Source organism: Sycon ciliatum, chromosome 3 (genome assembly GCF_964019385.1).
Source record: "Sycon ciliatum chromosome 3, ocSycCili1.1, whole genome shotgun sequence".
NCBI lineage: Eukaryota > Metazoa > Porifera > Calcarea > Leucosolenida > Sycettidae > Sycon > Sycon ciliatum.
In genome coordinates this window covers 13,818,340-13,842,074 of record NC_088645.1, presented here as the reverse complement: position 1 = coordinate 13,842,074, position 23,735 = coordinate 13,818,340, and the positions used below count along the sequence as shown (strand labels likewise).

The window sequence follows — 23,735 nt, the reverse complement described above, 5'->3', positions numbered from 1 at the left end:
TTCATGAAATTCTGCAACAGCAACATGCACAGAATGGCCTCCGTATAAAAAAGTATCACCACCACTGCTCACATGTTTCCCCACAGAAGAACATGCATTATGCTAGTGCCATTTTCTGCAAGAAAAGGCTTGCACATCAATGCGTATAATATGGTATTGATATGATGTGAAGGCCATCATTTACATATTGATATAGGGCATTCCATTGATTGGTACATGGTGACAGAAAAAACAAAAGAAATTATAGCAATAAAAACTGCTTTATGGCAGTTTTCTAAAAAAAGTTATTGTGTTCTAGTCCATGGACCCCGTCTAAAAAGTAAGAAATTAACGAAATGTGATAGCTGAAAATTAAAATTTCACACAAAACCTCACAATAATCACACACAGAATGAAAAGCTACATGCAGAAGACATTTTCCCCTCGTGATCCTCTTTCCTATGCATGCATGTTGCCAATTGTTGGTGCAGTACAAGTTTAGTGTTGAAAGCAGCATTTCAAGTGTTGTGATTATTGTGAGGTTTTGTGTGAAATTTTAATTTTCAGCTATCACATTTCGTTAATTTCTTACTTTTTAGACGGGGTCCATGGACTAGAACACAATAACTTTTTTTAGAAAACTGCCATAAAGCAGTTTTTATTGCTATAATGTACTCTTGATATTACCAGGGAGTCGTAAAATACCGGGAGGCGACACGCCACACATTTCACGATCCGAGGATTGCCGCACTCGACCCGCGAAATTTGAAGCGTGATTGAAACGTCGTCGTCATCTTCTTTTTCTCAATTGTTTTTGCTATATGCTTCGAGGCTATTCTGGATCTCCAGAGCGAAAGCTGGTTGTTTCTGATACGTACCACGCATTACCTTAGGTTGAGCCGTGGCTTTTAATTTTTTTTTGGAAGTTCACTGCTTTGGAGACGACGGAATGTCAAGGTAAGTTATTCACGAAATGTACTCAAATTTGAATTGAGTCAATGCGAATGACACCCTGTTTTCGGAATAGTTCTCCACTAAACACACCATGCCCATGGCCCCTTCATGTTGTCCAAGTTCCATTCTAGGTTTGTGTGAAGTTTCGAGATGAAGTTCGACGATGTACTCACCTTTCCATGGAAGGGAAAAAAAGTAGCATATCAAACAGAATCCATGCAGTATTTGATGCCACTATCCTCATTCTTCTGCATTCAAAGTGTTTCACATCTATATGGCCCATGAACTGCAAACAATATTAGTCATTTCTTAACTGTTCATAGCTGTTCATAACTGTTCTGAACACATTGCCTTCAGGAAACGTAAGGCCGAGTCGCCTCACCGACTGAGCAAAGTTCTCTGAGACGAAAGTCACACTATCGGCGAATGCACTCAAGGTGAATACCCGTCAATATCCTGTATACTGCTTGTACCGCTTATCACAGTAGCATACACACAAGCACACATACACACACACACACACACACACACACACACCACACACACACACACATGCATGCTCGTGCACACACAAGCGCAAAATTCACATATCACTGGTTCAGTTGTTTTTATCTGTGTCGTATTTTGTCTTATACAGAGCTTCCGAGCCACGCCGAGTCACCTGACCAACTGAAGAAGGTTCTGTGCGACGAAAGTCACACTATCGGCGAATGCACTCAAGGTGAATACCCTGTGGACTGCTTATACCACTTATCACAGAAGCACACACACACACACGCACACACACACACACACACACACACACACACACACACACACACACACACACACACAAGCGCAAAATTCACATATCACTGGTTCAGTTGTTTTTATCTGTGACGTATGGTGTCTTATACAGAGCTTCCGAGCCACGCCGGGCCACCTGAATTCTCCAAACAAGGCTGAAGGCTTGTCACGGCATCCTTGCCAAATAAAGGTATAAGCTGCAGCAAGTTGTCGTTGCGACACCTTGCTCCTTCCAGCTCACGCCGCACGGCCACCAAGCACCAACCACCATGGTACTTTTCAGCAAGGTGAGACAAATTGTCAATCACCGGTTCGGGGATGGCTTCAGCAGCTTTGGATGGTGCTATTGACGCTTTCCTGATAGCAGCGGCAGCCGTGGCATGCAGGTAGCTTATCAGATTCGCTAGCACAGCAGATGTAACTTCCAAATCTGAAGAAGAGAAAAGAAAAAGACAACATATAAGGACTGGTGGTTGCAGAGACTGTACTAGTATTCAAAAGCCAGCGTTTGCATACCTAGTCTGCATACCTAGTCAGAAGCCAATTTTTTTCCAACATGCATGCAAAACGCACTGACCTTCACAATTGATTTTCACTTCGGGAATAGCTGTTGCGATGACGGACAGCATTTGTTGCCATGCTTGCGAAATATCAGCACCCTTGCATGCCTTCAGCTGGCACACTTCCTGGCGTAGCAGATTTGCAGTACCTGATGCCTTGTGTAACCGTGTCATAATAACATGCAGGAATGACTCCGTCGCCTCAGTAACACTCGCCTGTCTCATTGTCAGCAGTTTGCAAATTCCATGGATCACTGCACCTTCCATAGGCCTGTACACCATGATGGCACTACCACTCTTACATCGATCTGCACATAGACAAAGTATGGTTTGAGGATGGAGGTTTACATCATCTACGGTGATGATACATACTAGGTACACACGTAAATTTTCAGGACTTCAATAAATATCCTGTCACAGTGAACAGACAATGCATCGTGGGCAGACTAGGATGAAAAGGATGGTGTCGACCACCTAATTTATCGGGTCAGTTCGGGCACTTAGGTATGCTACAGATTATACATTCGTGTCCACAAGGAAGAGACAAAAACATGCAAACGAAAGAATCTCACCTGTAGCCCACAGCTGAACATCCCCACAACTCAGGTCACCAAGTGAATACGTGGCGTCATCTACATCTTCCACGGTGGACTCATCACTTTGGCAGTCATCTCTGTCAAGCTCCATCATCCTTTACTTCGAAGGCCAAGGCACAAAGTATTATTACTTAGAAAACAAAACGAACTGCTGACACTGGATTCGTTGTGTGCAGGATAATTTTATTGAGTTTTCAAATTTTTTGGACCAAACAGCGAACGCGTCCTTTGGCATGACCTGCGCCGCTTTGACCTCATGGGAAGTCCCTCGCCATGCAGCGCGTGAGGTCTCAGCACTCGTGCCCGAGCTGAGGCAATCATCCGACGCGGTTGTGCATCTCGTGTCGCCTCCCGGTATTTTACGACTCCCTGGTTAGTGCCATTTTCTGCAAGAAAAGGCTTGCACATCAATGCGTATTAAAGCAATAAAAACTGCTTTATGGCAGTTTTCTAAAAAAAGTTATTGTGTTCTAGTCCATGGACCCCGTCTCAAAAGTAAGAAATTAACGAAATGTGATAGCCGAAAATTAAAATTTCACACAAAACCTCACAATAATCACGACACTTGAAGATCTAATAGTACGGCTTTCAACACTTGTTTATTCCGACACTTGTACTTATACAAGTACATGTACTGCGCCAACATGCTTGCATATGAAAGAGGACCACGAGGGGAAAAGGTCGTCTCGCATCCTGTGTGTGATTATTGTGAGGTTTTGTGTGAAATTTTAATTTTCGGCTATCACATTTCGTTAATTTCTTACTTTTGAGACGGGGTCCATGGACTAGAACACAATAACTTTTTTTAGAAAACTGCCATAAAGCAGTTTTTATTGCTTTAATTTCTTTTGTTTTTTTTGGCTAAAGGATATAATTGTGTAACCAATGGAATGCCCTAATGATGGCCTACATATGTAGCGCCTCTGCATGTTATTATTATGATTTTATCTATTTTCCTAGGGTGTTTCCCACAGACCTATGTTCTTCTTACGGGAGCCCCTATGTGTATCATATCAAATTCAATACCGTGTTATACGCATTGATGTGCAAGCTTTTTCTTGCAGAAAATGGAACTAGTCTTGCATACATGTATTCATGTTCTTCTGCAGGGGAATCATATGGGTAGTGGCGGTGATACTTTTTTTATACGCAAGTCATTCTGTGGATGTTGCAGAATTTCATGACTGTCATAAAATTGTTTTGTCTTTCAGAAAATTCAGATGTCCACACCCTAAATCACATTTACTTGAGAATTGTAACCAGGTGTGTGCCGCAGATGTTTTTGTTGATCCTGTGTTTATAATTGTAGTCATGGGTTGACGTGATAAGGTCATCCGGCATCATATTGTAGTGAAATCGTAATCCTGTTGATGTCGATAAAACTTTTGGAAGCAGTTTAGTGACTTCAAAGTGTCCACGATTGTCTAAAACAACACAGCAAAGTAGGAACAATAAACATGCATTAAAATGTAAACAAATACATCGCTGACTCCGACACCTCGTTCCGACAACTACACTGATCCTGAGGATATAAGGGGCAAGGATATATGGTTGGAGGTACTGAGAGATAAACAAGGCACTCCATAATAGTATAATGTTACACGACTTCGGGGGAGTATGAATGATATCCAGTCAAACCTCTTTAGGACGAGCATCAAGGGACCGATGGCATTTGCTCTGTGAGTTTGTGTTAACCCTATTTTATAACGAGTGAATACAATTATTTCTCCAATAGAGACACGAATAGATTTCTTCTACAGCGAAAGATTCTAAGCCAGACCAAACCATTGACTCGTCTTTTATGAAACAAATGAGTCACTGAACCTTTCTTTAGCAACATGACGGCAACTGAAACAACAACAGAGAAGATACGATACATGTATAGCACATTCTTGCAGGTACTACAAACAGATTGCAGATCGTCATTCTTGCTCTACCGGCACGCAACTTTATTTGGGGCAGTGCAATCTCGGCGCTACTCACAAATCAAACAGCCCAGACTCGAGTAAACAAATCCGATCGTACGAGATTTTCACGAGACGAGACTGCACCCATTGGCTTGTTTCGTATGAAGCAAACAAGTCACTGAATGCATGAACCTCTCCATAATGGAGATTTTCCCTGATATGCGAATTTATTTTGCATACTAGTACTCGGCCAATGCATCCTTGAACCTTTCCCTCCAGATTGGGAACTGCCAACGATGCTATGCCACTGCAAAATTCAGATTCTACCCTATGATCGGAGCACGGAATGCCGGAAGCAATCACGACCAGTGCCTTACTTGTAACGTAGCAATGTACAATGAACATGAGTATTTCGACAACACATCTATTTAAAGCCTCAGCAGCAACATAAGCCTTACCGTCAAGAAGGTGAACTCGCGTTCTTCGCGGCAAGGGCAAAGAGATACGAATGGATCTAAATCCGAATAAAATCAGCACACGTTTCCGTAAATGAAAGGGTGAGCATAAGCAAATGAATCGAAGGAAGCTGGTCAACTCAGAGATCACCTGTCATTGAGTATTCCGTAAAAGGAGGCCTCGACAGCAGAAAAGCTAAATTTAGAAAAGAGATCCTGTCAGCTTTTCCATTATTGATTTATTGTATTCCACCTAAAATCAGCACACTTTTCGTAAATGAAAGAGTCAACACAAGCAAATGAATCAAAGGGAACTGGTCAACTCACCTGTCATTGAGTAATATTCCGTGAAAAGAGGTCTCAGCAGAGCCGAATTCGCGAAATAAGCCAGGACACGAAATATCCGAAACAGCTCATGCAAGAAGCAGTTCCAAAGAAGGAAGTTCCTCGCGCATGCACATCCGAAAACGGACTGCACTGCATGCAACACAATGTCTGCCGTGCACGTGCACAGCACGCGGCTACCACGCGTTAGTAGATCTAATACCGAGCACCTTACGTAGAACCTTACGTAGCCTAAGTGAAGTACCGAGCACCTTACGTAGAAACTTACGTAGCATAGCGGTGTCGTTTTTTCTGCCATGTGAACACAATAATAGAAAAGCTGACAGGATCGCTTTTCTAAATAATACGGTATTGATATGATCAAGAGTACATAAACCTATTATATACTCTTGATATGATCAAGAGTCAGGGTGCGTTTGGTTGTTACGATCTAGAACAGGATCGAACAGCTGGTGCACACGGCCGGAGCAGCCTCATGCCAACCAAACGGTACTCCAGAAACAGAGCATATTTTTGTGAAAAATATGCCAAACTTGGTGCATTCTTCAAAATGTTTATGGGTCACCATGGTCACTGTGTACGGTACGACGAGTCCAACCCAAAAGCGTATGCACGTGATCATTTGGGACCAAAATCGATATTCCCGCCAGGTTTCACTGTGAAAAAGTGAAACTGCTCGGTCTGCTCTGGCCTCGAGGCCGGAGCAAGCAGAACATGTTCTGGCCGACCCAGAACAGGTGCAGTCCCAACCAACCGCGCTGTTCTGTTGAATCCTGTTCTAGTTCGTACCAACCAAACGCGCCCTCAATAAACCTCTTGATATGATGTGAAGGCCATCATTTACATATTGATATAGGGCATTCCATTGATTGGTGACAGAAAAAACAAAAGAAATTATAGCAATAAAAACTGCTTTATGGCAGTTTTCTAAAAAAAGTTATTGTGTTCTAGTCCATGGACCCCGTCTAAAAAGTAAGAAATTAACGAAATGTGATTGCTGAAAATTAAAATTTCACACAAAACCTCACAATAATCACACACAGAATTAAAAGCTACATGTAGAAGACCTTTTCCCCTCGTGATCCTCTTTCCTATGCATGCATGTTGCCAATTGTTGGTGCAGTACAAGTTAAAGTTGAAAGCAGCATTTCAAGTGTTGTGATTATTGTGAGGTTTTGTGTGAAATTTTAATTTTCAGCAATCACATTTCGTTAATTTCTTACTTTTTAGACGGGGTCCATGGACTAGAACACAATAACTTTTTTTAGAAAACTGCCATAAAGCAGTTTTTATTGCTATAATTAAAGCTGTGTGGACCCTGGCTAGCGCCAGACGTTACTGAAGTAACGTCTTCCGCATAGCTACGGGAATAAAGATTTTTATTATGTGATCTGCTGCTCGGATTATTTAGAAAAGCGATCCTGTCAGCTTTTCTATTATTGTGTTCACATGGGAGAAAAAACGACATCGCTATGCTACGTAAGTTTCTACGTAAGGTGCTCGGTATTTCACTTAGGCTACGTAAGTCTCTACGTAACGTGCTCGGTATTAGATCTACCAACGCGTGGTAGCCGTGTGCTGTGCACGTGCACGGCAGACATTGTGTTCAGTGCACATGCATGCAGTCCGCGGATCCGTGTTCGGATGTGCATGCGCGAGGAACTTCCTTCTTTGGAACTGCTTCTTGCATGAGCTGTTTCGGATATTTCGTCTCATGGCCTGGCTTATTTCGTTTCGGCGCTGCTGAGACCTCCTTTCGCGGAATATTACTCAATGACAGGTGAGTTGACCAGTTGCCTTTGATTCATTTGCTTGTGTTGACTCTTTCATTCAGGAAAAGTGTGCTGATTTTGGGGCGGAATGCAATAAATAATGGAAAAGTTGACAGGATCTCTTTTCTAAATTTTGCTTTTCTGCTGCCGAGCTGCGAGGCCTCCTTTTACGGAATACTCGATGACAGGTGATCTCCAAGTTTACCGGTTTCCTTCGATTCATTTGCTTATGCTCACCTTTCATTTACGGAAACGTGTGCTGATTTTATTCGGATTTAGATCCATTTTTATCTCTTTGCCCTTGTCTACAGTGTGCGAAGAACGCGAGTTCAACTTCTTGACGGTAAGGCTTATGTTAGATGTGTTGTCGAAATACTCATATTCATTGTACATTTTTACGTTACAAGTAAGGCACTGGTCAGTGGCATACTATCGTTGGCAGTTCCCAATCTGGAGGGAAAGGTTCAAGTACCAATTGACCGAGTTTGAAAAATAAATTCGCATATCAGGGGAAATCTCTATTGTGGAGAGGTTCAGTAACTTGTTTGTTTCATACGAAACAAGCCAGTGGGTGCAGTCCCGTCTCGTGAAAATCTCGTTTGCGCGGGCCAAGTGCACGTACGCCATGACCCGATCTCACGAAATTTCCTACGACAGTTCATTTCGCGTTCCCTGCAAGTTTCGCGTCCAAAGGTGCGAAGTTTCGCACTTCATGATGTAGAGCGAAAGTTTGTACGCATTTTCGTTTTGCAGAATCTCTCTAGTGACTCAATTGTTTCATACGAGACGAGTCAATGAGTCTGTGTGGCTTAGAATCTTTCGCTGTAGAAGAAATCTATTCGTATGTCTATTGGAGAAATAATTGTATTCACTGGTTATAAAATAGGTTAAGACAAACTCACAGAATAAATACCATCGGTCCCTTGGTGTTCGTCCTAAAGAGGTTCGACTGGATATCATTCATACTCACCAAAAGATATGTAAGATTTTATCATTGTGGAGTGCCTTGTTTATCTCTCAGTACCTCCAACCATAGCCTTGCCCCTTTTCTCCTCAGGATCAGTGTAGTTGTTGGAACGAGGTTTTGGACTCAGCAATGTATTCGTTTACATTTTAATACATGTTTATTGTTCCTCCTTTGCTGTGTTGTTTTAGACAATCGTGGACTAACAGTTTGAAGTCATTGAACTACTTCCAAAAGTTGTGTCGACATCAACAGGATTACGATTTCAGTTTCAATATGATGCTGGATGACCTTATCACGATAACCCATGACTATAAACCATTATAAACACAGAATCAACAAAAACATCTGCGACACGCACCTGGCGCATGGCTACATTTCTCAAATAAATCTGATTGAGGGTGGAGAAATCTGAAATATCTGAAAGGCAAGACAATTTTATGACAGAGTCATGAAATTCTGCAACAGCAACATGCACAGAATGACCTCCGTATAAAAAAGTATCACCACCACTGCTCACATGTTTCCCCGCAGAAGAACATGCATTATTCTAGTGCCATTTTCTGCAAGAAAAGGCTTGCACATCAATGCGTATAATATGGTATTGATATGATGTGAAGGCCATCATTTACATATTGATATAGGGAATTCCATTGATTGGTGACAGAAAAAACAAAAGAAATTATAGCAATAAAAACTGCTTTATGGCAGTTTTCTAAAAAAGGTTATTGTGTTCTAGTCCATGGACCCCGTCTAAAAAGTAAGAAATTAACGAAATGTGATAGCTGAACACAAAACCTCACAATAATCACAACACTTGAAATGCTGCTTTCAACACTAAACTTGTACTGCACCAACAATTGGCAACATGCATGCAAAGGAAAGAGGATCACGAGGGGAAAAGGTCTTCTGCATGTAGCTTTTCATTCTGTGTGTGATTATTGTGAGGTTTTGTGTGAAATTTTAATTTTCAGCTATCACATTTCGTTAATTTCTTACTTTTTAGACGGGGTCCATGGGCTAGAACACAATAACCTTTTTTAGAAAACTGCCATAAAGCAGTTTTTATTGCTATAATAGCGTTAGACGCCAACCCTGCAGCCAAGATCAAGATAGATACGTTGCCTCAGCAGCCGATAGTGCTATGTCACACTCATCAGCCTTCCTTTCACCTATACCGCTGGCTGAATTTCAATTATCGAGGTTTGTGAAGTATTTGTCTTGTGCAGTTAGCAATCATCAGATGTGAAGTTAGACGTCCGTGGTGGTTTGTTGGCTTTCACTTGGCGTCTACTTCTCACCTATCTTTGTCACCACCTCAGTACCCTTTGTGACGTGTAACCTAGCGCAACCTATTCCTGTATACCTCTCCTTCTCATTGTGAATGACTTAGCACTTGTGATAGTTGTGTCTGGAAGGGTTCAGAACACCTCCATTCTGCAGTATTCCTTTTGTGTTGATACATGTATGTCACATATGTGAGTTAGTTGAGTGTTTACACCTCAGTGCGCCAATATTTTTTCTATAAAATAGCATTATTCAGCTAAATCCCTTCATTCAACAACTGCTTCTCCTCTCCTGAGTTCCCCGTTATGATCTCCATGGAACGAAACAAGACCTGTCAGGAGTACTACTACTTGCTTTCATGGAGTGTGGCTGGTGAACTGTTCGTGCTGTGCTGTGATCTGCAAGCGTCTTGTGGTTTCGTCGGGTCAAATGAACCTATTATTATTTTTTATTTTATTTAAATAGGCGTCGAGGCGACAATAGTTTTAGAATTGCGATCAACAGAACGAGCTGAACCGGCATTTCACAAAGGCTTTCATCGTATTCAAAAAACGAGTGGATACGAAGGCAGTGAAGAACATGGAAGAAAGAAAAAATGTGATATGGAGAAAATGATGAACAAAAAATCGTACTTCGAACTTGTTTTCGCACAACACTCCTCAGGAAGCTACGTTGTACTAATGAAAAACAATCCAGAAAGATACTAATAAAGAGAAATGGAGTGAGAAGAAACAACACCTATGAAAATAATAATCATAGCACTAAGGTAATAACAGGAAAAACTGCGAAAGCACTTAACGAACTTGTAAAGACTACTAGTATACTGTGACACAAGATATGACACCATGGCCAACCAGATTGCTGCAAGGTGTATTCTGATTCTTCTTTTTCTGTTTTGTGCCGTGCTCGTCATGGTTATAAGTTGCAGTTGAGTGTGTTAGAAGCTGTTTCTCAACGTATTCATAAGCCTAATCTGTGTGTCCAGATGGACAGCATTATTCGTTTGAAATTGTTCTAGTAGCAGCTTGTTCTGTCTGTTTGGCCCTGGTTGGCCATGGTGTCATATCTTGTGTCACAGTATACTAGTAGTCTTTACAAGTTCGTTAAGTGCTTTCGCAGTTTTTCCTGTTATTACCTTAGTGCTAGGATTATCATTTTCATAGGTGTTGTTTCTTCTCACTCCATTTTTCTTTATTAGTATTTTTCTGGATTGTTTTTCATTAGTACAACGTAGCTTCCAGAGGAGTGTTGTGCGAAAACAAGTTCGAAGTACGATTTTTTGTTCATCATTTTCTCCATATCACATTTTTTCTTTCTTCCATGTTCTTCACTGCCTTCGTATCCACCACGTTTTTTGAATACAATAAAAGCCTTTGTGAAATGTCGGTTCAGCTCGTTCTGTTGATCGCAATTCTAAAATTATTATTATTTTCACTAGTTTGAGGGAAAGAGACAAACGGGAAAAGTCTGAAGAAACAATTGACTGTCACCACCAGGACTCGAACCAGGGACCCTCGCTTGTAGCTAGCGATAATCTAACCACTGAGCTATGGTGTAGTCGTCATCCCAGCAGAGACTGTTCAACATTTTCTTCAGACTTCGTAACTCACACTCACATTATTATTATTATTTTTGTCTCAAAGGTTTGAAAAAAGTGTAAAATATTGTTTAAAATGTAGAAAGAAAAAAGACATTATGGATACGAGTTAAGAGTAAGTCTTCTTTACTGTAACAGTCATGATACTTTATACAGTCAGAAAGTGCAATAACTAGGCACAAAACTGACAGAGCACTGAGACATTCGACGTGCTGACAATGGAGGGTTGCTCTTAACTCGTATCCATGATGTCGTTTTCCTTTCTACATTATTTATGGCTCAACATCCGAGCTTGAAAGTTTATAAGTAAGTGTTTTTGCTGCGCTGGGAAGTCCTGTAGTCTGTCTGTATCTCCTTCTCCCCTAAATGTTTATTGGCGAACACATTTAAGCCAAACACGTCCCTCTTTTAAGCACGGCTTGGAATGCCGACAAAGTTATAGCACTCATCATCGCAATCAGCAAGAATGTTGCACAAGATTTTTTCATAATGAAAAGAAGGAGATGAACTTGAAAATAACAATAGAGGGAACCAGCTAAATTGACATGCCACGAAGGCTTGAATCTAAAGCAAATGCAAGACTTCATTTTATGCGGTTACAGTAGCAAATGTGAAATATCGGAGAATGGTATAGGATAAAGATCAACGATCAAGAAGCAAGGCATGGCAGGCAATGGTCATATAACAAAAACATTACACAATGATCCAAGTAAAAGTCTATAAGAGAAACAGGAGACTAGATAAAAGGAAATGGCACCAATAGGTTACATTACAGGCACCTGCAACCACCCTTGGGGGGAAGAATTAGATGTTTAACGAGCACGACACCACTCTCTACGTAGTAAGACTGATAGACACTAGGCTGATTATTTGGAGTAAACATGGAGTACTGAATCCATCTATCCAGAATCTTGTCCGTGGTAGCGCGTACACACTGTGGCGAGATACCCTTAAGAATACTCAAGACGTCCTGGGGCTGCTGTCTTAGCACTAGTGTTTCACGGGTCCTCTCGTATACATACTTCTCTCGTGGCAAACCAGCTGCTAGAGGGCAAGTGCTAGGTTTGTCGAGCCGCGAGCAAAGACCGGAGCACAAACCAACATCAAGGTCAAGTGCGGCTGCCTCCAAGTGATAACTCTTCGAGATAAATTGGGCAACATAACCTTCAATATTGACCCTCTGCACTCTGCGCGAGCACAGCGGCAAACACGCGGGCGTCGCCGTTTCTTCTGGTACAGACGAATTGGCTGGATCGCTGACAATCAAATCGCTGATGTTCAGTCCAAGCTGAGCTGCTCTGTTGATAGCGGCTGAACCACTGGTTGGGTATCTAGCATACTTTCTCTGTTGTTCGACTGTCCCTTCAAAACAGGATAAGTCACCGGTGTTCTCTTCACCTCGCACATATATATGACCTAGGGACCCGACAGATGAGTCGGCGACAACACGAGCCAACAATCTCGGTGATTTTAGAATGGTTCCGACGCTAGGGTCAACCTTGACAACGAAACTTGTGTTTACAGATGATGTTCTATTCAAAGTGCTAAGAACTGAGGAAACATTGAAGATAAATGACTCACTAAAGACAGCACCTGGAGCGTTGTTGTTGGACCCTGTATGTGGATTGCTGACAATGCCGCAGTAACTGAACGTATACGTAAGTTGTTTGAAGTAGATAGAGCCATTGGAAGTCACTACGTCCAATGTGATGGAGAATTCCGCCGTCTGCTTCGGGTTCAACTTGCAATAATACTCAGCACAAGTGTCCCTACCTTGAAACCAAAAATTAACCGGGACTGACAGCAACAGTGTTTTGATTGCAGTGCCTGTCTTGATGATTCGACGGCTAATGTCAACGACAGTCACTTTGTCTGTGACCAATGACGGGGCATGGGGTCGTAAGACATGAATACCTGTAATTGTCTTGCAACCAGCCAGACCAAACGCTTGCAGTTGTGTACCTTGTTGCTGTACATTTCCTTGCAGTTGATCAGTCACGTTACGTACAATACTGGGCACGAGATCCGGGTCGACATCGCCAGCTGTGGCTGGAAGAGTCGGAACTTGAGGAGTACTAGGACCTGGGATAAAATCTATAGTTAATTCCGGGTCTACAGGAATGTCTCGAAACGTGCTGTACAGACCTTGTCCAATAGCACTACTCTGGGCAAGAAGACTATATAAGAAAATCGCGATCAACATCATGGCGTTACGAGGCCTCTTCATGATCCTGTCACACGGCATTTCCAAAGGGACTGTAATCTCCACTTGCTGTTCTCTGAAGTGATATGAAATAAGGAGAGAGAGAGTGGTCAGCTATTGACCATAATATGGACAAATCGTTTTATCTCAGGAGTCACGGTACGGTACGGCAATGCTATATCCAAAAAAATAGTTGCAGCAAGAGTCCATAACTGACTTGGGCTGTGTTAACATGAGGCGTTTCAACCCGGATTGAGTTCGACTCGGGTCAGATTTCAACCCGCCATGTGCACAAAATGAATGGCGCGTTTACATGACGCATTGCGCTTGACCCGGGTCAAGAAAATCGTACAAACGTACTTCTGTGCGTATCTCGCGCCAGGTTTAAACAGCACTGCAGATGCAAATTTCGCGCGAACGGATTCACGTGACCATACAGGACTGTGAAAGTGGACTTTCGGTGGCATATCAGTTATTGACCCGGGTCAACTGTCTTCATGTAAACGCTCACCTCTTTTGTCTGTCGTACAGACTTTCAACCCGGGCTGAACTCGACCCGGGTTGAAATTTCGCATACAGCCTTGGTTGCAGTGCTTATAATTTTGTAGTGGCTACTAACCTGCTCTATAACCCGCCAATTTCTTTCTCCTGCTACCCCCCCCCCCCCACTTCCTTGAACAGGAAATGGACTCCGTTGCCAAAGAGAAACGTTCTACCGTGCGCATCTGCGTACTCCGGACATGGATTGCACAGATACAATTTTCAAAATGTGGAAAACAATGCTCTTTCCAGATATGTGCCCAGTGAGGTTCTTTGCTGCATAGCAGTCCATTTCGTATTCAACCATAGTTTGGAGGAGGTGTGGGGGAAGGGGGGGGGCGAGGATAACCCAGGTGTTGTTCTACTGTAACATGGATACTACACTACTCCCTGGTTCATACCGTTCCCTGAACACTAGGGAAAAGTTGCGAAAAGCACTAAAGTCTAGAATATTTTCGATAAATAATCTAATATAGCTATGAATAGGATGAAGGCCGCAGACATCATTCAACAACGTTACTTGTTTGACATGTATTACTGTGTATTTTATAACAAAAATATTATTGAAAACCCAGAATCGATTTTCTCGTTCCCATCATCAGTGGGAAAAAACGGAACTAAGGATACAACTTTCTATTTACAGTACTTAACTTTAGTTTCTTTGGTTGTATCCTTAGTTCCGTTTTTTTCCCACTGATGATAGGAACGAGAAAATCGATTCTGGGTTTTCAATAATAGTTTCGTTATAAAGTACACAGTAATACATGTAAGAAAGGTTTGCTCCCCACACCGGAGCTCGCGCTATTCCGCCGACTTTACTTGACACTTGACTGACTCACGACTGCCATCCAGAGCACACGAGAAGTCCATCGAACCTTCGACTCGGCAAACCTGCAAGAAAGCACCACTCCCTGCTCAATACACAGTGTTTCGGGGAATTCACCCCTCATCAGTTGAGCTTGAGTAGGCTGAGGAAGATTGTGCCTGAAGAGCACCACTTATATAGTGCTCTCCAGGCACAAACATCACCAGGGATACAAACTTACAGAGACGCTCCGCTTCCAGCGCGACAAACACCTCGTGAACACCATATAGTAGCGTGAGTCAGTGTCGCTCCTGGACGGTGAGACAGACGTCGAGGACCCTCGGTCATTCGCAACGCTGTCACCTCCAAACCAACTACTGTAAATATTATAGCAATAAAAACTGCTTTATGGCAGTTTTCTAAAAAAAGTTATTGTGTTCTAGTCCATGGAGCCCGTCTAAAAAGTAAGAAATTAACGAAATGTGATAGCTGAAAATTAAAATTTCACACAAAACCTCACAATAATCACAACACTTGAAATGCTGCTTTCAACTTTAACTTGTACTGCACCAACAATTGGCAACATGCATGCATAAGAAAGAAGATCACGAGGGGAAAAGGTCTTCTACATGTAGCTTTTAATTCTGTGTGTGATTATTGTGAGGTTTTGTGTGAAATTTTAATTTTCAGCTATCACATTTCGTTAATTTCTTACTTTTTAGACGGGCTCCATGGACTAGAACACAATAACTTTTTTTAGAAAACTGCCATAAAGCAGTTTTTATTGCTATAATTTCTTTTATTTTTTCTGTCACCAATCAATGCCAATCAATGGAATGCCCTATATGAATATGTAAATGATGGCTTTCACATCATATCAAGAGGTATACCAAGAGTACATAATGGGGGTTATGTACTCTTGATTATACGCATTGATGTGCAAGCCTTTTTTTGCAGAAAATGGCACTAGCATAATGCATGTTCTTCTGCGGGGAAACATGTGAGTAGTCAGGTGGCGATACTTTTTTTATACGGGGGTCATTCTGTGCATGTTGCTGTTGCAGAATTTCATGACTCTGCCATAAATTTGTCTTGCCTTTCAGATATTTCAGATTTCCCCACCCTCGATCAGATTTATATAGAAGAAATGTAGCCATGCGCCAGGTGCGTGTCGCAGATGTTTTTGTTGATTCTGTGTTTATAATGGTTTATAATCATGGGTTATCGTGATAAGGTCATCCTGCATCATATTGCACTGAAATCGTAATCCTGTTGATGTCGATACAACTCTTGGAAGTAGTTCAATGACTTCAAACTGTTAGTCCACGATTTTCTAAAACACAGCAAAGGAGGAACAATAAACATGTATTAAAATGTAAACAATACATTGCTGAGTCCGACACCTCGTTCTAACAACTACACTGATCCTGAGGATAAAAAGGTCAAGGCTATGGTTGGAGGTACTGATACTGAGAGATAAACAAGGCACTCCATGATAATAAAATCTTACACATCTTTTGGTGAGTATGAATGATATCCAGTCGAACCTCTTTAGGACGAACACCAAGGGACCGATGGTATTTATTCTGTGAGTTTGTCTTAACCTATTTTATAATACATGTATAACCAGTGAATACAATTATTTCTCCAATAGACATACGAATAGATTTCTTCTACAGCGAAAGATTCTAAGCCACACCGACTCATCTCGTATGAAACAAAAGAGTCACTAGAGAGGTTCTGCAAAACGAAAATGCGTACAAACTTTCGCTCTACATCATGAAGTGCGAAACTTCGCAACTTTGGACGCGAAACTTGCAGGGAACGCGAAATGAACTGTTGTAGGAAATTTCGTGAGATCGGGTCATGGCGTACGTGCACTTGGCCCGCGCAAACTACGAAAATGTGCAGAACGCAAAGTTCGTGCAAAAATTCGTACACACTTTTGCAAGGACTGTCGCGAAACTTCGTTCGAATTTTTTGTTTTGCAGAACCTCTCCAGTGAACCTTTCTTTAGCAACATGACGGCAACTGAAACAGCAACAGAGAAAGTACGATACATGTACTGCACATTCTTGCAAGTACTACCAAGAGTACGGGGGGTTATGTACTCTTGGTACTACAAACAGATTGCAGATCGTAATTCTTGCTTTGGCGGCACGAAACTTTATTTGGGGCAGTGCCATCTCGGCAGTACTCACTCAAACAGCCCAGACTCGAGTAAACAAATGCAATCATACAAGTACGAGATTTTCACGAGACGACACTGCACCCATTGGCTTGTTTCGTATGAAGCAAACAAGTTACTGAACCTCTCCACAATGGAGATTTTCCCTGATATGCGAATTTATTTGGCAAACTCGGTCAATGAGTCCTTGAACCTTTCCCTCCAGATTGGGAACTGCCAACGATAGTATGCCACTGACCAGTGCCTTACTTGCAATGAATATGAGTATTTTGACAACACATCTAACATAAGCCTTACCGTCGAGAAGGGGAACTCGCGTTCTTCGCACACTGTAGGCAAGGGCAAAGAGATAAAAATGGATCTAAATCCGAATAAAATCAGCACACGTTTCCGTAAATGAAAGGGTGAGCATAAGCAAATGAATCGAAGGAAACTGGTCAACTCAGAGATCGCCTGTCATTGAGTATTCCGTAAAAGGAGGCCTCGGCAGCGGAAAAGCTAAATTTAGAAAGGAGATCCTGTCAGCTTTTCCATTATTTATTGCATTCCGCCCAAAATCAGCACACTTTTCGTAAATGAAAAAGTCAACACAAGCAAATGAATCAAAGGGAACTGGTCAACTCACCTGTCATTGAGTAATATTCCGCGAAAGGAGGTCTCAGCAGCACCGAAACGAAATAAGCCAGGCCAGGAGACGAAATATCCGAAACAGCTCATGCAAGAAGCAGTTCCAAAGAAGGAAGTTCCTCGTGCATGCACATCCGAAAAGGCAACAACAAAAAGTCTGCAATGCACACGCATGCGGCCATCCGGCCGCGCGATGGTAGGAGCCATGGAGTAGCTCCGGCCTCCCTGCAGGACCAGGTACCGGGCATCTTACGTAGAAACTTACGTAGCTACGTAGACAACGTGTCTGAATAGCGGTGTCGTTAGGTAGCGCCATGTGAACACAATAATAGAAAAGCTGACAGGATCGCTTTTCTAAATACAAAATTTCGGCGCTGCAAAATTTCGGCACTTCACGATTTTTGACATTTCGGCGGCGATTTATTTTCGGCGTGGGGTAGAGGGCATGATAGTGCGACAGATGCTGTGAAAAATTTCATCGGCGTTTTAATTTAGGCGTTTTGGGTCGGTGCCGAATATAGCCGAAATTAAATTGCTGCCGAAAATTTGTATAATTACAGTAGTCGCAAGCCCGCGCTGGGCACAACAGTACGAAGTAGTGGTTGCGACTTCGGCGATGATTTGTAAGAAAGGTTTGCTCCCCACACCGGAGCTCGCGCTATTCCGCCGACTTTACTTGACACTTGACTGACTCACGACTGCCATCCAGAGCACACGAGAAGTCCATCGAACCTTCGACTCGGCAAACCTGCAAGAAAGCACCACTCCCTGCTCAATACACAGTGTTTCGGGGAATTCACCCCTCATCAGTTGAGCTTGAGTAGGCTGAGGAAGATTGTGCCGGAAGAGCACCACTTATATAGTGCTCTCCAGGCACAAACATCACCAGGGATACAAACTTACAGAGACGCTCCGCTTCCAGCGCGACAAACACCTCGTGAACACCAGATAGTAGCGTGAGTCAGTGTCGCTCCTGGACGGTGAGACAGACGTCGAGGACCCTCGGTCATTCGCAACGCTCTCACCTCCAAACCAACTAGTCGCAAGCCCGCGCTGGGCACAACAGTACGAAGTAGTGGTTGCGACTTCGGCGATGATTTGTAAGAAAGGTTTGCTCCCCACACCGGAGCTCGCGCTATTCCGCCGACTTTACTTGACACTTGACTGACTCACGACTGCCATCCAGAGCACACGAGAAGTCCATCGAACCTTCGACTCGGCAAACCTGCAAGAAAGCACCACTCCCTGCTCAATACACAGTGTTTCGGGGAATTCACCCCTCATCAGTTGAGCTTGAGTAGGCTGAGGAAGATTGTGCCTGAAGAGCACCACTTATATAGTGCTCTCCAGGCACAAACATCACCAGGGATACAAACTTACAGAGACGCTCCGCTTCCAGCGCGACAAACACCTCGTGAACACCAGATAGTAGCGTGAGTCAGTGTCGCTCCTGGACGGTGAGACAGACGTCGAGGACGTCGAAGACCCTCGGTCATTCGCAACGCTGTCACCTCCAAACCAACTAGTCGCAAGCCCGCGCTGGGCTCTGGATGGCAGTCGTGAGTCAGTCAAGTGTCAAGTAAAGTCGGTGGAATAGCGCGAGCTCCGGTGTGGGGAGCAAACCTTTCTTACAAATCATCGCCGAAGTCGCAACCACTACTTCGTAGTAATACATGTCAAACAAGTAACGTAGTTGAATGATGTCTGTGGCCTTCATCCTATTCATAGCTATATTAAAATTATTATCTCCACGTAGGTTATTAATAAATAAACTACAGAGTATAATTATTACACAGCCCCTTTACGTGAGAAATAACCAGAATAGTTCATTCCCAAATCAGCTACTAGGGAGGTTTCGCTCTACGTAATTACGTATGAAAATCCGTATGTCGTACGCGCCGGGGAGCGAGGGCAACTTTCATACGTAAATCTCTCTACGGATTTCCGTAGGAAAGCTCTTTCCTACGTTGGGTCCTCCGTAGGACTTTTTGAAATATTTTTTCGCATTTTCCGCATTTGTCCATGGCAACATTAAAGCCGCGCGAAACACAAGGTACACACACCGTACACCACGTGCATAATATCATGGAAAACGCGGTTTCGGTTCATGGTGCATACGGTGGGCGCATGCAGCCAACGCGTCTTCAAAGCAACAACGCATGTTTAGCAGTCGTGGAGAAATCACGTAGAGCGAAACCCAACAGCTCTGATTTTTACGTATGAAGATTCCGTGCAGTTCATACGTTATTTTCATACGTAATTCCGTAGAGCGAAACCTCCCTCTAGTGCAAGTTATTGCGCTGCTTGTTTGTTCCAGTTCACTACCTCTTCTCGATCATCAAGACTGGTTCTTTTGTGATCGTCACCCATCCGAGTCTTTCGTGTTCAAGTAAGTAGTCAGTACTAATGCAATATAATTATTGCAGCATGTAGTAGTAATGATTATGGAACAATGAGATTGGTAGAATGAGAATAATCAATTCTCGTGCATTTATCAGCAATATGCAGAGAAGCTCCATGACCGAACACGCTGAACGTAATATGAAAACAGGGCAAAGGTCGTGTCCATGTAATTCACTACTTGGGGTTTCATGTCTTGATAATAAGGATAACAAATTTTTAAGGATGACCCAGAGGCTTCTTATCGTAAAGAGATTTCGTTGGAGGAACAGAAACCAAGGCAAGAAGCTTAGGCGCCACTGGTAGCTTCGAGGAGGTCTTTCAGTCACATCCAATATTTTTGTTATTATCATGTTAAATTTGTGTAAATTCAACATACCTACCATATAACGGGACTGGTGGTCATTGCATGGACAAAATTGGCTTCTATTAACGGTTGTTTCAAAGGCCCTGGTTGCTTGCAAAATAAGAACACAATCAATTTCAATCGCAGGCTATTATAAGATGTAGCATACTACTAAAGCCAACCAGCTTACAAATAGGGTCCAGCGGATAATGCAGGCATTATATTCAGCATTAAACGACTATCCGAGCACGAGAGCATTATGGAGCATTAGAAAAGAACAAAGCGAGCATTATGTCAGGTTTGAGCGGCATAACGAGTTCGGCATAACGAGTTCGGTAGTGGATAATGTCGGAAAATTCCAAGTTTTGGCAACAATCGGCTGCAATCATGATCATGAGTTGATGTTTGATGGGTTTTTGCCATGAAACTCTGAGGCTGTGTTTACATGAGAAATTTCAACCCGGGTCGAGTTCAGCCCAGGTTGAAAGTCTGTACGACAAACAAAAGAGGTGAGCGTTTACATGAAGACAGTTGACCCGGGTCAAATACTGATATGCCGCCAAAAGTCCACTTCTACAGTCCTGTATTTTTTTTGGAGTGCAGCCGCCCAATAGCGGACTGAAAACTACTAGTAGTAGGATGAAAAGAGCACAGACGAAGCCAACACAGACAAAACCAGAGGCAAATGGTGTCAAATGCGAATGCCCGCCTCAGCAACCGCCACTGTATAGTCACGTGAATCCGTTCGCGCGAAATTTGCATCTGCAGTGCTATTCAAATCTAGCGCGAGATACGCACAGAAGTACGTTTGTACGATTTTTTGACCCGGGTTGATTTCAACCCTCCTCTTTTTTTATTTTTTTTTATTTCAACCCTCCCCTGGGGGAGGGTTAAAATCAACCCGGGTCAAGCGCAATGCGTCATGTAAACGCGCCATTCACTTTGTGCACATGGCGGGTTGAAATCTGACCTGGGTCGAACTCAACCCGGGTTGAAACGCTTCATGTAAACACAGCCTGAGGCTGTGTTTACATGAGAAATTTCAACCCGGGTCGAGTTCAGCCCGGGTTGAAAGTCTGTACGACAAACAAAAGCGGTGAGCGTTAACATGAAGACAGTTGACCCGCGTCAAATACTGATATGCCGCCAAAAGTCCACTTCTACAGTCCTGTATAGTCACTTGAATCCGTTCGCGCGAAATTTGCATCTGCAGTGCTGTTCAAACCTTTCGCGAAATACCCACAGAAGTACGTTTGTACGATTGTACAGAAGTACGTTTGTACGAATTCCGGGGCGAAATTTCAACCCGGGTCAAGCGCAATGCGTCATGTAAACGCGCCATTCATTTTGTGCATACGGCGGGTTGAAATCTGACCCGGGCCGAAATCAACCCGGGTTGAAACGCCTCATGTAATCACAACCTTGTGCACCCCGGCTGGTACAGTAGCGCATTTCAAGAAGTGTGCTGCATTTAAAGCACATTTTTGTTGTCCACAAGCCTGTCGAGTAAGCTTGCGTTGCCATTGTTCCCCAACTCTAGTGCAAGTTATTGCGCTGCTTGTTTGTTCCAGTTCACTACCTCTTCTCGATCATCAAGACTGGTTCTTTTGTGATCGTCACCCATCCGAGTCTTTCGTGTTCAAGTAAGTAGTCGGTACTATTGCAATATAATAATTGCAGCATGTATTAGTAATGATTATGGAACAATGAGATTGGTAGAATGCGAATTATCAATTCTCGTGCATTTATCTGCAATATGCAGAGAAGCTCCATGACCGAACACGCTGAACGTAATATGAAAACAGGGCAAAGGTCGTGTCAATGAAATTCACTACTTGGGGCTTCATGTCTTGATAATAATGATAACAACTTTATAAGGCTGTGTTTACATGAGAAATTTCAACCCGGGTCGAGTACAGCCCGGGTTGAAAGTCTGTACGACAAACAAAAGAGGTGAGCGTTTACATGAAGACAGTTGACCCAGGTCAAATACTGATATGCCGCCAAAAGTCCACTTCAACAGTCCTGTATGGTCACGTGAATCCGTTCGCGCGAAATTTGCATCTGCAGTGCAAGTGCTGTTCAAACCTGGCGCGAGATACGCACAGAAGTACGTTTGTACGATTTTCTTGACCCGGGTTGAGTTCAACCCTCCCCTTGGGGGGAGGGTTGAAATCAACCCGGGGCGAAATTTCAACCCGGGTCAAGCGCAATGCGTCATGTAAACGCGACATTCACTTTGTGCACATGGGGGGTTGAAATCTGACCCGGGTCGAACTCAACCCGGGTTGAAACGCTTCATGTAAACACAGCCTTAGGATGACCCAGAGGCTTCTTACCGTAAGGAGATTTCGTTGGAGGAACAGAAACTAAAACAAGAAGCTTAGGCGCCACTGGTAGCTTCGAGGAGGTCTTTCAGTCACATCCAATATTTTTGTTATTACCATGTTAAATTTGTGTCATTTAAATGAAATTCAACATACCTACCATATAACGGGACTGGTGGTCATTGCATAGACAAAATTGGCTTCTATCAACGGTTGTTTCCAAGGCCCTGGTTGCTCGCAAATAAGAACACAATCAATTTCAATCGCAGGCTATTATCAGATGCAACATACTACTAAAGCCAACCAGCTTACAAATAGGGTCCAGCGGATAATGCAGGCATTATATTCAGCAATAGAGCAGGAGAGCATTATGGAGCATTAGAAAAGAACAAAACGAGCATTATGTCAGGTTTGAGCGGCATAACGAGTTCGGTAGTGGATAATATCGGAAAATTCCAAGTTTTGGCAACAATCGGCTACAATCATGATCATGAGATGATGTTTGATGGGTTTTTGCCATGAAACTCTGAGGCTGTGTTTACATGAGAAATTTCAACCCGGGTCAAGCTCAGCCCGGGTTGAAAGTCTGTACGATAGACAAACGAGGTGAGCGTTTACATGAAGACAGTTGACCCGGGTCAAATACTGATATGCCGCCGAAAGTTCACTTCTACAGTCCTGTATGCTCCAGGAGCGACACTGACTCACGCTACTATCTGGTGGTCACGAGGTGTTTGTCGCTCTGTAGGTTTGTATCCTTGGTGATTTTTGTGCCTGGAGAGCACTATATAAGTGGTGCTCGTCAGGCACAATCTTCCTCAGCCTACTTAAGCTCAACTGATGAGGGGTGAATTCCCCGAAACACTGTGTATTGAGCAGGGAGTGGTGCTTTCTTGCAGGTTTGCGGAGTCGAACGTTCAATGGACTTCTCGTGTGCTCTGGATGGCAGTCGTGAGTCAGTCAAGTGTCAAGTAAAGTCGGCGGAATAGCGCGAGCTCCGGTGTGGGGAGCAAACCTTTCTTACAAATCATCGCCGAAGTCGCAACCACTACTTCGTAAATGTATAAAATATTCTTTTCTTACGGCTGTTTCTCTGC

At 43.1% G+C, this 23,735-nt stretch overlaps 1 protein-coding gene and 1 long non-coding RNA gene across 2 annotated transcripts; both read right to left on the bottom strand.

Annotated features, from left to right (window-relative positions):
* Positions 1–1,782: 1,782 nt before the first annotated feature.
* Positions 1,783–2,990, bottom strand: LOC135811489 (uncharacterized). The gene is made up of 3 exons (XM_065324727.1): positions 2,852–2,990; positions 2,297–2,587; positions 1,783–2,149 (listed from the first exon to the last, which is right to left on the bottom strand). Exons 1-3 carry the CDS (start codon positions 2,967–2,969, stop codon positions 1,824–1,826), a joined length of 735 nt encoding a protein of 244 aa, XP_065180799.1. The 5' UTR covers positions 2,970–2,990; the 3' UTR covers positions 1,783–1,823.
* A 13,006-nt stretch (positions 2,991–15,996) lies between these two features.
* On the bottom strand, positions 15,997–17,792 carry LOC135812492 (uncharacterized). Its single transcript, XR_010552821.1, has 3 exons — positions 17,564–17,792; positions 17,236–17,267; positions 15,997–16,083 (listed from the first exon to the last, which is right to left on the bottom strand). It is a non-coding gene; the product is annotated as an uncharacterized LOC135812492 (long non-coding RNA).
* Positions 17,793–23,735: the final 5,943 nt, after the last annotated feature.